Source organism: Opisthorchis viverrini, assembly GCF_000715545.1.
Source record: "Opisthorchis viverrini unplaced genomic scaffold opera_v5_272, whole genome shotgun sequence".
Taxonomy (NCBI): Eukaryota; Metazoa; Platyhelminthes; class Trematoda; order Opisthorchiida; family Opisthorchiidae; genus Opisthorchis; species Opisthorchis viverrini.
In genome coordinates, this window is record NW_008751930.1 from 620,474 (window position 1) to 634,074 (window position 13,601).

Here is a 13,601-nt window from a genome sequence, read left to right on the forward strand (position 1 = left end):
AGAGCAGGAGCGGTTACGTGTCAGTGGTGGAGATAACCATTCGGGAAATCAAAGTGACATAATGTTTTAATCCACGTTGAAAACGGATCTCAAAACGAACGGTACCCAACCCGCATATACGTATTTGGAGGCTCATCATTCTGAAGGTTCCAGTAGATGTTGTGATCATGAACACTGCTCACGCCTCGGACAAATATTTGCAGTAGTGCGCATATGCGTATCGATCATTTGTCACGAATCAATAATTTATGTTGATCTGCCCAGCGTGGTGGCTGATATCTGTTCACTTTGGGCTTTTAAAAGATTTCATTGGACTGCGACGCAAAAAGAATATTTGATTAGTCAACAGCAGTGGATATTAGAACACGCTCTTCGGAAGTATTGACATTTAGTGCACAATTACAACACCGTCCCCCATGGCAAAAGCAACAAAAGGGATTTCCAACGCAATAGAAGAAACCTGCGGAAGCATCTATAGTTATTCTAGCACTAAATTCAAGTTAGCCCTGAACAGCTTATTGGAATAGCGAATGTACAACTCAAACGAGAACATCATAATTTCCGTATATTATAAATGGTAGTAAGATGTTTCCCCGATAAGTTCATAAGTCCAGGAAGGGAAGACACTTATATTCGTCTTCTGAACTTGAAGCTTTCATTTGTTCCTTTTGTATACCTTCTGCTTCCAAGCAATGTCAATGGCATTCACATTGGGTTTTGTTGTCACAAGGAAACGCGGCTGACTTATGTCAGTGGTCCTCTCCCTCCCTCACTGTTTCATGTTCTTTTTATTCTGGGGTTTTAACAATAATTAGATGAACGTTGTGGTTACGCGGTAGTGAAGCATCAGTGCCATCGTAGATGTTGCTGTCTTCGACGATGATGAACGCATTACTCGAAAGGTCGATGACAGCTCTTTGACGGCCCAAGACCCATTTCACCCTTCTTGGGTCCCATCAGGTAGGCACAGCTCACGATTTTCCTTCAAACACAAGTTTTTTGAACCCAACTTGCAAGAAATTGGACAAATACAAACATTTTCATATGGTTTTCTTGCGAGACACACCAAGGGGGACACTCGAGGACTGCGACTACCTAGTGAGCCCAAAGATGACGAAACGGGTTGTGGGCTGTCAAACAGTTTCCAGAAATCCTGTAATCAATTTCCAAAAATGATACTGCCGTATCTCGATGAAGAGGTCTTTGTGCGGCACACTCACTTGAGGAATTGGCTAAACGATGAATTCAGCTTGAATTTAGATGAGCATGCCTTGAAAAAAACTGGTGTGAAAATGTGGGAATAGACAGTGTCTTATTATCGGTGATGGTGCACGTTTTAAATTGCTGCAGCTTGTACTCACGCACGGCTCAAAAGGGCGTATTCTCAACACTTGGACCGCCCGAAATCCGGACCCAAAAGTTACTTCGGTCAACATCAACCAACCTTTCAAATCTCAAGTAACTGGTCAATAAGCTGTTCTCGGTTCAGTAATCAATGCCTCTAGGGAACTACCTGACAAGTTGCTCAATACCGAAATCCACCTGAGTTAACCGACAAGGAGAAACTAACTATCAGGAAGCTCAGATCCCTGAATATAACCTCAGAACGCCCGAAACCTTCTGCTCCACCAACATCGCAACAAGAAAGCCGACAAGCATCCAGGCCAGTCAATCATTCAATCAATTCAGCAAAAGCTGATGAGTGTTCCTGCACGCCACAGAATCACGACCGAATGTGATCAGCGTTTGGGCATTTCATAGAGGCACGATCGATGTTGATGGGTGTTCACTAACGCCTTGAAAACGGTTGCCCTGAGGTCACATATGATTGCATTAGAACCGAGTTCGTAGAGTGGACACCATTTTGATTGCTGCTTAGTTGGTAGATATCATGACTTGCATGCTAATGAGAGAACCAATCTAATCCACTTTCATAGAGTTAAACATGGCTGAAGTTATTAGACGGAACAGTCACCACGTTTTGCATCCAGTACTGATTGGAAGTGAGGTACGATGCTAGTCATACAGGACTAAGCATTTCGACGATATTAGTTCTTTAATATCAGCAGTTATACACTCTACTATCATTTACTTCTGCACAGTGTGGCCAGAAATATAAAACGTAAATGCAGGTGATGGATTTGGAAGGGTTACAGGAGAATATTAGACAAAACGAGCGAAGTATCTCATTCGACTATCAAGGACAAACAAACCAACATTCTTCGCGTCATGTGCAGCCATTCGTCAGATAGATTGTTCCGGATCCCTTTGAAAGGACTGGCTGTTTCTCAAGCCTCAGAAAAATCCCGAAACCCCGTGGCCAATATCAATCGATCATTTTGCTTCGCACATCACCAGTCACTGATTTTCTATTGAATGTCTAGCATTTGCCAGAATGTCGTTAGAAATGCAGTTGCTCTTCTGCCAAGTCGAAACAGAGCAACAACTACCTTCAGACTGCCACCATACGGTTCTGACTGTCTGCATTGGCATTGTGTGGACTGCCGTGGACAGATAAAGTCAACGGTTGTGACAGTTATAATAAATACGAGACGATGGCCGAATATATCAGCAATCTGCGAACAAGCATTGAAAAACGTCCATTCTCGATAAGACGGTGAACCTCGTGATTCGATCGGACGCTGTTTACTGGGCTCCCTGATCTGGTTCACTCTTCAGTTGAGGTGAGAACAGTTTGCCATCATTCATACGATGAATCTCAGTAGAATGATGCCCCTGTTAAAAAAGTGCATACGTCCTAGATTTTGCCGAAATTCATAGTTTGTAAGACGTAGAACCGCAATTTACAATGTTACGATTGGTTTGCTTTCCAGTAACTTTTTGTCTCGTTGGACGACGTTTTTAAAGTTAAAAGATGCGCCAAGTGTGAGAGTCGACGTTTGTCGACGTTCGCGATATGAAACTTGCAGTCACGCGTGAGTCTGACGATCCCAAAAATCAAAAGTCTGCCGAAAATGCGAAAATTTACGCGGCAAACTTCAACTGTCCACGTTCGTGGCGTCAACAAGTACGCAAGTCTATATCAGCACAGTGCAGTGACCCAGAAAACGCCGAGCGGAATCTCGGCTCGGTAGTGTAGTCTTTTCCCATCCTGATTGATGTTGCGGAAATCACGACGGAACAAGTCCAGGGTAGGCTCAGAAAACGTGGCACGACATGCGCAAGTCGGTCATCTAGGCACCTTTACACACGAACACATGCCAATAAACCAGTGTCAGATGGGGCGACTCCTGTGGCAAAGTGAATGGCGGGTGCGGGTGAGCAAAACAAGTGGAAATTGACAAAGTAAGTATATGCATGGGGAATCATCATCATTTGTAGTTACATCCACTAACGCATTTGTTTCATCCTCCATGCAACAAAGTTGTTCGGAAGTGGCCTACCTTCTGGGACATACTGAGGTTATCTCCCCAACGCGTGAGCTTTCGAAATCAAGCGGTTTTTGGTACCACCAACTTCCCAATCTCATGAGACATTGAATCATTAAATTTGCCTTTGTCTTGTTTTCTCATGATACACTAACTGCAAGATGAACAGTCGGATTTGATGTTACGTATTTTTCTTGATGATTTCATAAAAACACTGACGAAACTTGTCCTGCACTTGAAATACCCCATATCAACGAATTCGATCCATTAGTCATCTACCACTGTTCAACTCTCCTACTTCCTTGACAGGATCTCCTCGATTCGGCTCAAATATACTTTGCCAATTTTACACACAATGGCGCGACAGAAATACATAGACTATTGGTTCAGCTGCACGAGTAAACCGCGTGGAGCTCCAAAACGGATCTATAAGTACAGACCTAAAAAATTCCTGTGCCCGCACAAGTTTATGGTTCAGCATTGCGCACTTCGTTTGTTCTGGTAGTGAACGGCACACTGACAGTCGTATGGGCTAAGTCCGCTTGAACCAAACCAAACGCGTACGTGGATCTCACTGCTCGACCAATCACATTGCTGCTTACGACGCGTTGCAGTTCACAACGTGATTGGCTGATGTGTCGGTGGCGAATCAACGTTTGGGACAGGCAGCTGCCTATTTATGTGCGCACTGGCATTCACTCTATCAGACACACCGGCGAGCTCCCATGACCGGCGATAACGAGTGGATTAAAACGGGCTTCCACGAAGAGAAGCCCGCGGATGCGGTTTCCGTAATCTTTTTCACCAGCTCAACGCTCTAGCTCAGAACATGAGGCAACGGTGAACTGAGCGAAACCAAACCACACAATCGATGATGGCGTTATCGCAGTGTGTTCGGTTTCGATAGAAGAGCGGGTTATACATATGGCGTTAAAGGTCGGTGTTGGATCTACTGATGGAAAACCAAACGGATCGAATTTCCCGATGTCTTACGTGAACCAATAGAACTAAACGAAATTCTCGCGGAAGAGACCACATGTTTGTGTCACAGACTTCTGGAAAGATTGGTTGTTATCGTTTCTTGCCCTAACATCGGTGTGGAACTCAAATGTTTCAACTTACGACCTTATCGATCGATGTGAAAAAATCTGTAGCGGAAGGAAAAAGTGTGATCCAAATTTGAATTCGCCGCAGTAATTTCTAGTCTGCACAAAAGGAACTTCCCCAACGAATGTTCGCGATAACATTGTGTTAATTCCTCACCAGCTTGGACAGTACTCTGAAAACACTTGGAAGTCAGTTGATACCGATAATTCTCACTCCTTGTGTAATCGTCTTACTACAATTCAATCGGTCACCAAGATCGGTCTCAATCTGTGCCTTTCAGAGTTAAGCTTAGAAAACACCTTTCTTGGTGGACGGAGATGCGCATCTGCGTAGATTCTTTGAGAGAAATGCCCTGCACAAACTGCGGACTTGGTGGGCTTTATATGAAAGCCGTGTACGTATTGAAAATTGCTACTGAAAGACGAAATGACATCAAAAGAACCGATTTAAGAGGCACATAGCCGTTCTCTCTTAGAGCTGTGCGAGAGGTGAGCGATTCCTACCAACACTTGTAAAAACCAGGAGTTATACGTAACCTTCATTTATTACCATAGCAATCAAGCATTTCTCCGTGAGCAGGCACTTTTGGTCCTATCAAAAGATGCTTCACTTTTCGAAATAGAATGAGCACCCTCAGGAAAGCGATTCAAAATTTTCTTGCTCGTTATCATCATCAGAGAAGGCAGCATCACTGTTGACACTGACGTCTGACTGCCGTACAACGACAAAGCCTGATTGCAAAGAAGAGAAAACGAGCGAGGGAGGGAGGGGACCTAGTGCCGGCCTTTTGTGTTCGGTTTCGATAGAAGAGCGGGTTATACATATGGCGTTAAAGGTCGGTGTTGGATCTACTGATGGAAAACCAGACAGATCGAATTTCCCGATGTCTTACGTGAACCAATAGAACTAAACGAAATTCTCGCGGAAGAGACCACATGTTTGTGTCACAGACTTCTGGAAAGATTGGTTGTTATCGTTTCTTGCCCTAACATCGGTGTGGAACTCAAATGTTTCAACTTACGACCTTATCGATCGATGTGAAAAAATCTGTAGCGGAAGGAAAAAGTGTGATCCAAATTTGAATTCGCCGCAGTAATTTCTAGTCTGCACAAAAGGAACTTCCCCAACGAATGTTCGCGATAACATTGTGTTAATTCCTCACCAGCTTGGACAGTACTCTGAAAACACTTGGAAGTCAGTTGATACCGATAATTCTCACTCCTTGTGTAATCGTCTTACTACAATTCAATCGGTCACCAAGATCGGTCTCAATCTGTGCCTTTCAGAGTTAAGCTTAGAAAACACCTTTCTTGGTGGACGGAGATGCGCATCTGCGTAGATTCTTTGAGAGAAATGCCCTGCACAAACTGCGGACTTGGTGGGCTTTATATGAAAGCCGTGTACGTATTGAAAATTGCTACTGAAAGACGAAATGACATCAAAAGAACCGATTTAAGAGGCACATAGCCGTTCTCTCTTAGAGCTGTGCGAGAGGTGAGCGATTCCTACCAACACTTGTAAAAACCAGCAGTTATACGTAACCTTCATTTATTACCATAGCAATCAAGCATTTCTCCGTGAGCAGGCACTTTTGGTCCTATCAAAAGATGCTTCACTTTTCGAAATAGAATGAGCACCCTCAGGAAAGCGATTCAAAATTTTCTTGCTCGTTATCATCATCAGAGAAGGCAGCATCACTGTTGACACTGACGTCTGACTGCCGTACAACGACAAAGCCTGATTGCAAAGAAGAGAAAACGAGCGAGGGAGGGAGGGGACCTAGTGCCGGCCTTTTGTCAGGCATTCTGAGGTGCCTACACTTTCAACCGCTCATTCAAACAATCTGGAAGGAAACTGACAATACGAACGCCACCAATCAGCCGCCATTTCTTGCAATGTCTTCATCCAAGCGCAGGCGAGTTCACGGGGACCCCATCCTGGAAGGCGTACAGCACCAACAGCACCCAAACTCTCCGAAATATGTTCTACTCCCTCTTCTGCCAAGTCATACGTTGTCCATTTTTCTACTGCAGCCATCAATATCCCTGCTACTTGGAATTCGTTGTAAACTGAGTCGGGTCAGTGAGGGGATGACGTCTGACTTATTTCACATAGAATACAGTGCGTCGGAGACAGACAGCTCCGTAATTATGCACGCCAACAAATGGGTCCAAGTCAGAAACATGCTCGAATTGGGTGTGTGGATGGCGAGAATCCCGTCTGTTTTGGGCCAACTTTTCTGCGTGCATTACGTGAAAAAATGGTTTCGTTCGTTGGCATTTATTGCATGTCTCTTATTATACGGCCTGTTGGACTGCATTCGTCTTGGAACAACATCATTCAGTACTTTCTGCATCCGGAGACGTTTTATTCGGGATCTTCTCGTGAAAACTCTGTTTCCTCGTGCAACGGTGGCGAGAAAACACCCTACTCTTCCTCGGTATTCGAGTGACCAATCGATCTATACCGTTAGGTGACACCCGATTGGTCGATTTTTTCCACACTTGCTACCACTGCACGTGTCCTCTTCATTGCGGTATTGGAATTCCATTTTCAATCAATTGGAAAAAGTTTGGAACCGATTGGGGAGTCATCGTTTCGGAATGGCTTGGTAAACCTGAGTAGGTGACCAAGTTGGCCAGATGGACACCCAGTCGACAAAATTTCTTTCGATCGGCTTAAATGTCAGTCAGTGGTATTGTCGGTCAGTGCGGTTGCCTAAATCTTACGGTTGATGGGTTGGGTAAATTTCAGCTCGTTTTCGATCGCATTTAGGTCTTTGATTTTCCGCTTCGAGGCGCTTCAACTTGTGATTCAGGGTAAATATTTTGTTGGTCTGTGTGGCTCTGTAAGTGCCGCGACAATTTGGTCGGGATAGATGAGCGCACATGGAGTTTTTTAGTCGATATGGTTCATACACCTCAAATCTGAACACTTTCTTTCCGCATACTACTACGTGTCAGCTCGATTAATCTGAAACCGTTCTCCACGCGCTTGCTAATTTTACTCTCACTAATCCATTTACACTGGGATGCCTGACGATTTCCGCTGCCTTGTCGAATAGCCCCTGTGGCGTGAACCGCAGTCGCCACTTCAAAACCTTAGCATTTTTCAAATGTGTATTGTATCCTATGTTCAATGCACTAGCACTCGATATGCACCCAGTTTATCCTTCAAATCGTGGGGCACTCGGTTTGAATGGACAATGACATATCATAACACCTGTTCGTTCTCCATCTGCCTTAATACCTGGGCGACTTGATCCGACCCAGTTATAAAACTTCCAATTGTTTAGCAAACCCTTCTGAGTTCGTTCTCCATCTGCCTTAATACCTGGGTGACTTTATCCGACCCAGTTATAAAACTACCAATTGTTTAGCAAACCCTTCTGAAACGAGGAATTCCGTTTGTCTTTGGGTGTTTTCAACAGCTGTTGTGTAAAGTAAAGTCATTCAGAAATGATTCTTCAACAGAGCTGCTTCCTGTTTAAGTAAATACGGGAGGCAGTACCGTTTTACACTCGTATGCATCAAAATATCCCGCCCGTAGTTTATGGCATAATTCAGGACAGTTACTGGGTCGTCGTTCGATGGTAAGTCGAGCACACCAATCACATCGGTCAAGTGTGAACACGTTCGCCTGTTCAGACGTGATAATTCAGATGCGTCCAACGTGCGTTGGTGGACCAGTGGTTACACGCTCGCCTCGCATGTCAGATGTCCGGGGTTCAAATCCCGGCACGGCCATTGGATATGCACTGCTGATGAGCTCTAATAAAAGCGAAACTCGGCTCCAGTGCTTCCCCCCGTTGGTTTGGACTCACCGGAATAATTACGCCAGAACGGGAGGACGACCGTTCAAACGAGAGTGGTGTGACTATGAACAATCATTCAAATAGTTTGCATGAGCTATGAATCATACATTCACATCTAAACCAAGTTTGGGACACAGCTTGATGGAACCTTACTGGAATTATTGACGGAAGCTCCCCAGATTGAGATACAACTTGCCTTGGAGTTGACACTGAAGTCTCCCTCAGCTGATAGTTTGGAAGACTGCTTAATACTGCATCGAACCATCCGAACGCCTAGTGATGACCGGTGAAGTGACCGATTAGATGTATGAACACGTGTATTTTCAACGTGTTTCTTGATCGTTTAGTTACCGTTCTGCACTTGACCATCCCTTCATTTCGTTCCGAAGTGAAGCAAAAGACTGGGATAAACCTACCCAGTGATTTTTTTTGTNAATCCTTCTGATATGGAGCTTTGTTCCTGCTGAAGTACGCTAATTTATATTATGAACTTTGAGCTGATTCTAGCGATGAAACATCATTACGGTTGTCACGGACTTTATCAACCATTTCAGGTTTTCGCTGTCCAAATTCTATTCCGATGAGCCCAATACTGTTTTTCTCGTTTTTTTAAAGCTTGCTCACTGGCACGGATGCACAAATCCGTTTACGTACTATGTAGTATGATTCCCTAAAAAGCTACTTTTAGGCCTATTGTGTCCCGACCTTTGAGTCACTTAACGCGAATAACGGAGAACTAGTGGTCTGATCAACTTAGGACCTTAGGCCATTGGTTAGAAAAAGGTAAAGCCTTCTACTTAATGAGCATAGATCGAAAACATGATTCTTATTTGACCATAACTTGAGTTGAAGATGGACCAAGTGGTTAGAGCGCGAATTTACTGACTGGAAGGTCCGTGGTTCGAACCCGACCTCTGCCTCTCGACTTCCCCTGTGTAGGCTTCGGCAACCTTGTAGTATCCCAGCCCTCGTGCCTCCCTTATGTGGCATGGCAGCTAGGCACCGAAAGGGTGCCACAGCTGAACGGAACTTGAGTTCAACTAAACCTCTGATACTCGTTTGCCTGATTACATTTTTTGATCACATCTAGGGAGTTGGTGGTTTTATGATGCTCCAGCATGGGTGAGTTATAAGTTTCCGATGGAACTCAAGCGGATGGAAAGTTCACTCGAAGCGTTTGTCTCAAAGGTTCTAGGCCCATGGTTTTCCACAACCCACCCATGACTTACATCCCCACATAGCAAGAAGGTAGCTCCGAAACTGATCGCACGTTTTATACAGCTCAGCAAGCTTTGGCACTCATGAGTTCGCTCCATTGGACAATGTAGGCATCATCCATCCACGCAGGGATCGTTTTTGTGTACTTTTGGAAATCATTCGACCCGGGAGAATCCAGCTGGAATCCGCTTCTAATGTTCATTAAGGTATCCTCTCTAGAATAGCGTTAAATTCGAGGTCGACGTTTTACGCGGGCCCACGCCTGAGTATCTGAGCATTAAACACCTTTTTCGGTCAACCAGGGGATAATATCATGTTTTAATCACTTTCAGCTCCATTCATCTGGTATCCGCGTGACCACCCATCGTACACGCACCATTCAAGATGGATGTCACATTCCACTGGTCGGACTATTTAATGTTTGCATTCTGGCTGCTCATCTACTCGGCTGTTGGCCTGTACCACCGGTTTCGGACACCGATTCGCCGGAAAATTAACCAGTGTTTGCATCGCAATCACCAGGAACGAGTGAAACAAGATGACACGGAAACCATCTTCCTGGGAAATCGTCAATTGTCACTAGTTCCTATCGTCTGCAGTGTGATGGCCAGTTTCTTGTCCGCTGTCTCTCTGATGGGCACAACGATGGAGGCATATGTTTATGGGATCGAATTCATTTGCATGATTCTGGCCTACTGTATCGCGTTTCCACTTGCTGCGGAAATCTACATGCCTGTGTTCTATAAACTTCGATTAACCAGCGCACACGAGGTGAGTATTGACGTTTTATATAGATCAGTACCCCCCCTACGTCCCGATGTATACCGCGTTAGACTGTTTATTGTTGCACCCGCGGATGGCACATGTTCTGCCTGATTCTCTAGGGATCACTGAGAGAGATGGCTTGGTTGTTAGAGCACGAATTTACTGATCGGAACGTCCGTGTGTTTCGAACCCGACTTCTGCATCGCGATTTCTCCTCTCTAGGCTAGGGCAACCTGGCAGTATCCCAGCCCTCGTGATTCCTTCGGGTGGAATGGCAGCTAGGCACTGAGGGGACGTTGCAGCTAACTGGGATGAGTTTCAAATTGGAATGAAGGATCTAGGTAAGGGAACAGAATATCCACGAGTCCAATCTGTCCTCTTTGCATGCTTCCGATCTCCAAACTCTCTCGTCAAGGTGCGGTTTGTGGCCAGAATTTTCAAGAGATGGTTGCTAGTAGCTGTTCAAAACCACTTGGTTCGCCAACGACTTTTACCAAGTCCAAATTGAAACTGATAACGGATAGCATAGACAAAGTTAACGTTGTCATGTGAACAGAAATCATTCAAACGGGAACAGATCAGAAAGCAAATGGATCAATAACGGTGTGACTACACAACCCGGATTGATAAATCGCGAGTATTTTGTAATTGCTAGAGTTCATATGACTGTTTGTTAACAAAGAAAGCTTTGTTTACTTTCTGGAGACTAACGTAGTTTTACATCCCCTTGAGGATAAAACACTTTTTACACGGCGCACGTGCTTCTGTTAGCGAGAGGCGGGTGATGAAATTGCAGTTACTCTCCGACGTTTTCAAGAGGCATGATAAACTATTTCAATTCCCCCATAATAAACGCGTTTGTACGTCTTCGTGTTATGAGAGAGGAGGAATAATTTTCTGTATGATAGTTACAGCAAGCAGACATCAAGTATGACAGAAAAAACATTCCTAAAAGAGGCTTTTCCACTTAGGGTTTCTCAGTGAGATTACTGTGATAATTCACCAATCATGGAGGAAAAAGCTGATGCTTTCTCAACTCCTCCTTGGTTGGGCAACAACGCCAGTGATTTTGTCCGTCATTTTACCAACATTTGTGGCGCGCGATTCTATTGGCTTTTGATCAGGTGACGGTTGATCTGTTCGACCACTTTGGCTTACAGCCACCTGATCAACAGCCAATAAACTCATCCTAACTACCGTTACTTAGACATGGTGTGATTTGTGTTCGACGTTAGAAAGGAGTCTTTGATCGAAACTCAAATACCATTTGTGTATGAAGTTCGATAACTCTGGCACTTTGGTAGCATCTCGGTCAGAAGAAGCTAACAGGTAGAATCAATTAGAATAGAATGAATAAGATCCACACACAGCTTTTTTGCGTCGCAACGGAATGAATTCACAGACCTTCATTTGTGGCTCACTTTTATCGTCACTGTTGTAACCCGGTTGCCCCATGTTTTTGCCAATAGCTAGTTCCTCCAGCTCTCATTAGTATGAATGGGATGTTGATAAATTTGAATTTCAAAAAATAACTAGAACCTCCGGTGATACTACGCCAACTGGACGTTTGAGTTCGTGGTTTCAAATGCGGTGTGACAGTAGTCCATAGTTTCTCCGGTGGAGAGGAGAGCAGAGCTACTGGTGAACTGGCCGAAGAAGGATATCTCCAAATGGTATCTTTTCTGAAAAACCATTTAGCCACAACATAGTCTCGTTGCCAACTCATGGATGGTGCGACTAACCTATTCGACTGTGTTTTTGGAAAGGCAACTGCTCTTGTCCCACTTGGGGCAATTACAATAGGTGAAACTGCATAAGTAAAAAAAACAGTGTCGAAGTACACTCATTTGCAAACTAATTTGTTTTTTCGAGAGACTCACCTGGAACCGAGCTGAATCTTTTGTTTTTGATGTTTCCACACTCCTGTGTTTCGGCGAGTGGAACGCGCCACAACGAAACGTGTGATCCCAGCCTTCTCAAGGAGGTTCCCTCGAAGAATGTCTGAATGTAATGGAATCATCAAATGTTCCAGTCGGCACAATGATGACAAGGTGGTTTAAGACAGATTTATCAACACAAGAAGTTTTAAATCGTATTTGAGTGTTGAATGATGAGTGCTGGAATGTTTGTGGGCTGTTTCCAAGCGAAATCTACTTTAGAACCTCAAAAGTGTGCTCATTTTATTTTCGGGCTCAAGAAATCCCAGTTACTGCCATCTATGTGACACGTGGCTCCCATCATTATGAAACGGAATGTGTATTCACTTTGCAGAATACACTTATTTGCAAACAAATTCGCTCTCGCCAGAGACTCACCTGGAACCCGGCTGAATCTCTCGTTTGTCATGTTTCCAGACAACTGAATGTGCTGCACCAGGCCGCCTCATGTTTCACTCGCTACGATATTCGAGATATCGCGACACGTATATTTTTAGTGCACCACTCATAAGGTCGACGAATTTTCAGCAACCTTATGAGTAGTGCATTAAAAAAACAATGGGTTCGGGAAGCAGACCGGCTGTTAATTGTGCAAGTCGGGGTTGTTGTTCTTGCGACAAACTTCGTTCTTTCAGGTGCAGGCTAAAAGGTCACCCGAACGGTTTCAATGTCACTGGTTTGTATTGTCAACCCATGGCAAGCTCACAGCTTCCATGTGCTTACCCAGGTTGGTCGACCTTTAGAGACTGACCGTCCATTCAGTTGTAACACTCTTTAGTTACCGAGCTACCACCCGAAGGAAGCACAAGGGTTGAGCTACGGCCAGGTTGTCCAACTTGTCGAGATTCCAGGGTTAGGTTCGAATAATGGGCAAAACGTTTCAATTTGACAACTCAACGAAAAACTGGAGTTGAGCGTCCTAGTGTCAAGGCTAAAAACCATACTTCAAAGACCATTTTGGTCAAATTTAACAGAACTCTCGGTCAGTTGCGCTCCATGTACGCTATCGTGTCCCGTTTGAGTAAGTTACTCACACTCGTCAAATGTACAGAGTTGCTGATAGCTTCTTGGCGGAAATAATTTCTGATCACAAAAGATTTTAGCTAGAGCCCGACGATTTTCTGGTTTTTGGTCTCTACAAGTTTGAAAACCCTGACGTAACATGAATACAATTGAGAAAAAGCGCGGAAAACCGAACAAGGTGTTTTTGTTACACGTTGTACCAGGAATTTGCCGGGAACTCGGTCCTGGAAAACGATACTTTTTGGATCTAGCTACGAATGCGTTCACAATTGGTGATATGCATCAGTCGGGATTGTGTCATTGCACCTTTCAGAACGCAGGCTAGTTAAAGTCGGGTGTACACGCTAG

General features: G+C 44.4%; 1 protein-coding gene across 1 annotated transcript in view; it reads left to right on the forward strand.

The window, feature by feature from the left end:
• T265_14824 (hypothetical protein) overlaps positions 1 to 13,601 on the forward strand; it is a gene marked incomplete at both ends in the record, with an annotated part of 60,100 nt that overhangs the window by 16,626 nt on the left and 29,873 nt on the right. The window contains one exon of the mRNA XM_009175441.1: positions 9,913 to 10,299. Coding sequence (XP_009173705.1) covers positions 9,913 to 10,299 — 387 coding nt within the window. The remainder of the gene's footprint in view (positions 1 to 9,912; positions 10,300 to 13,601) is intronic.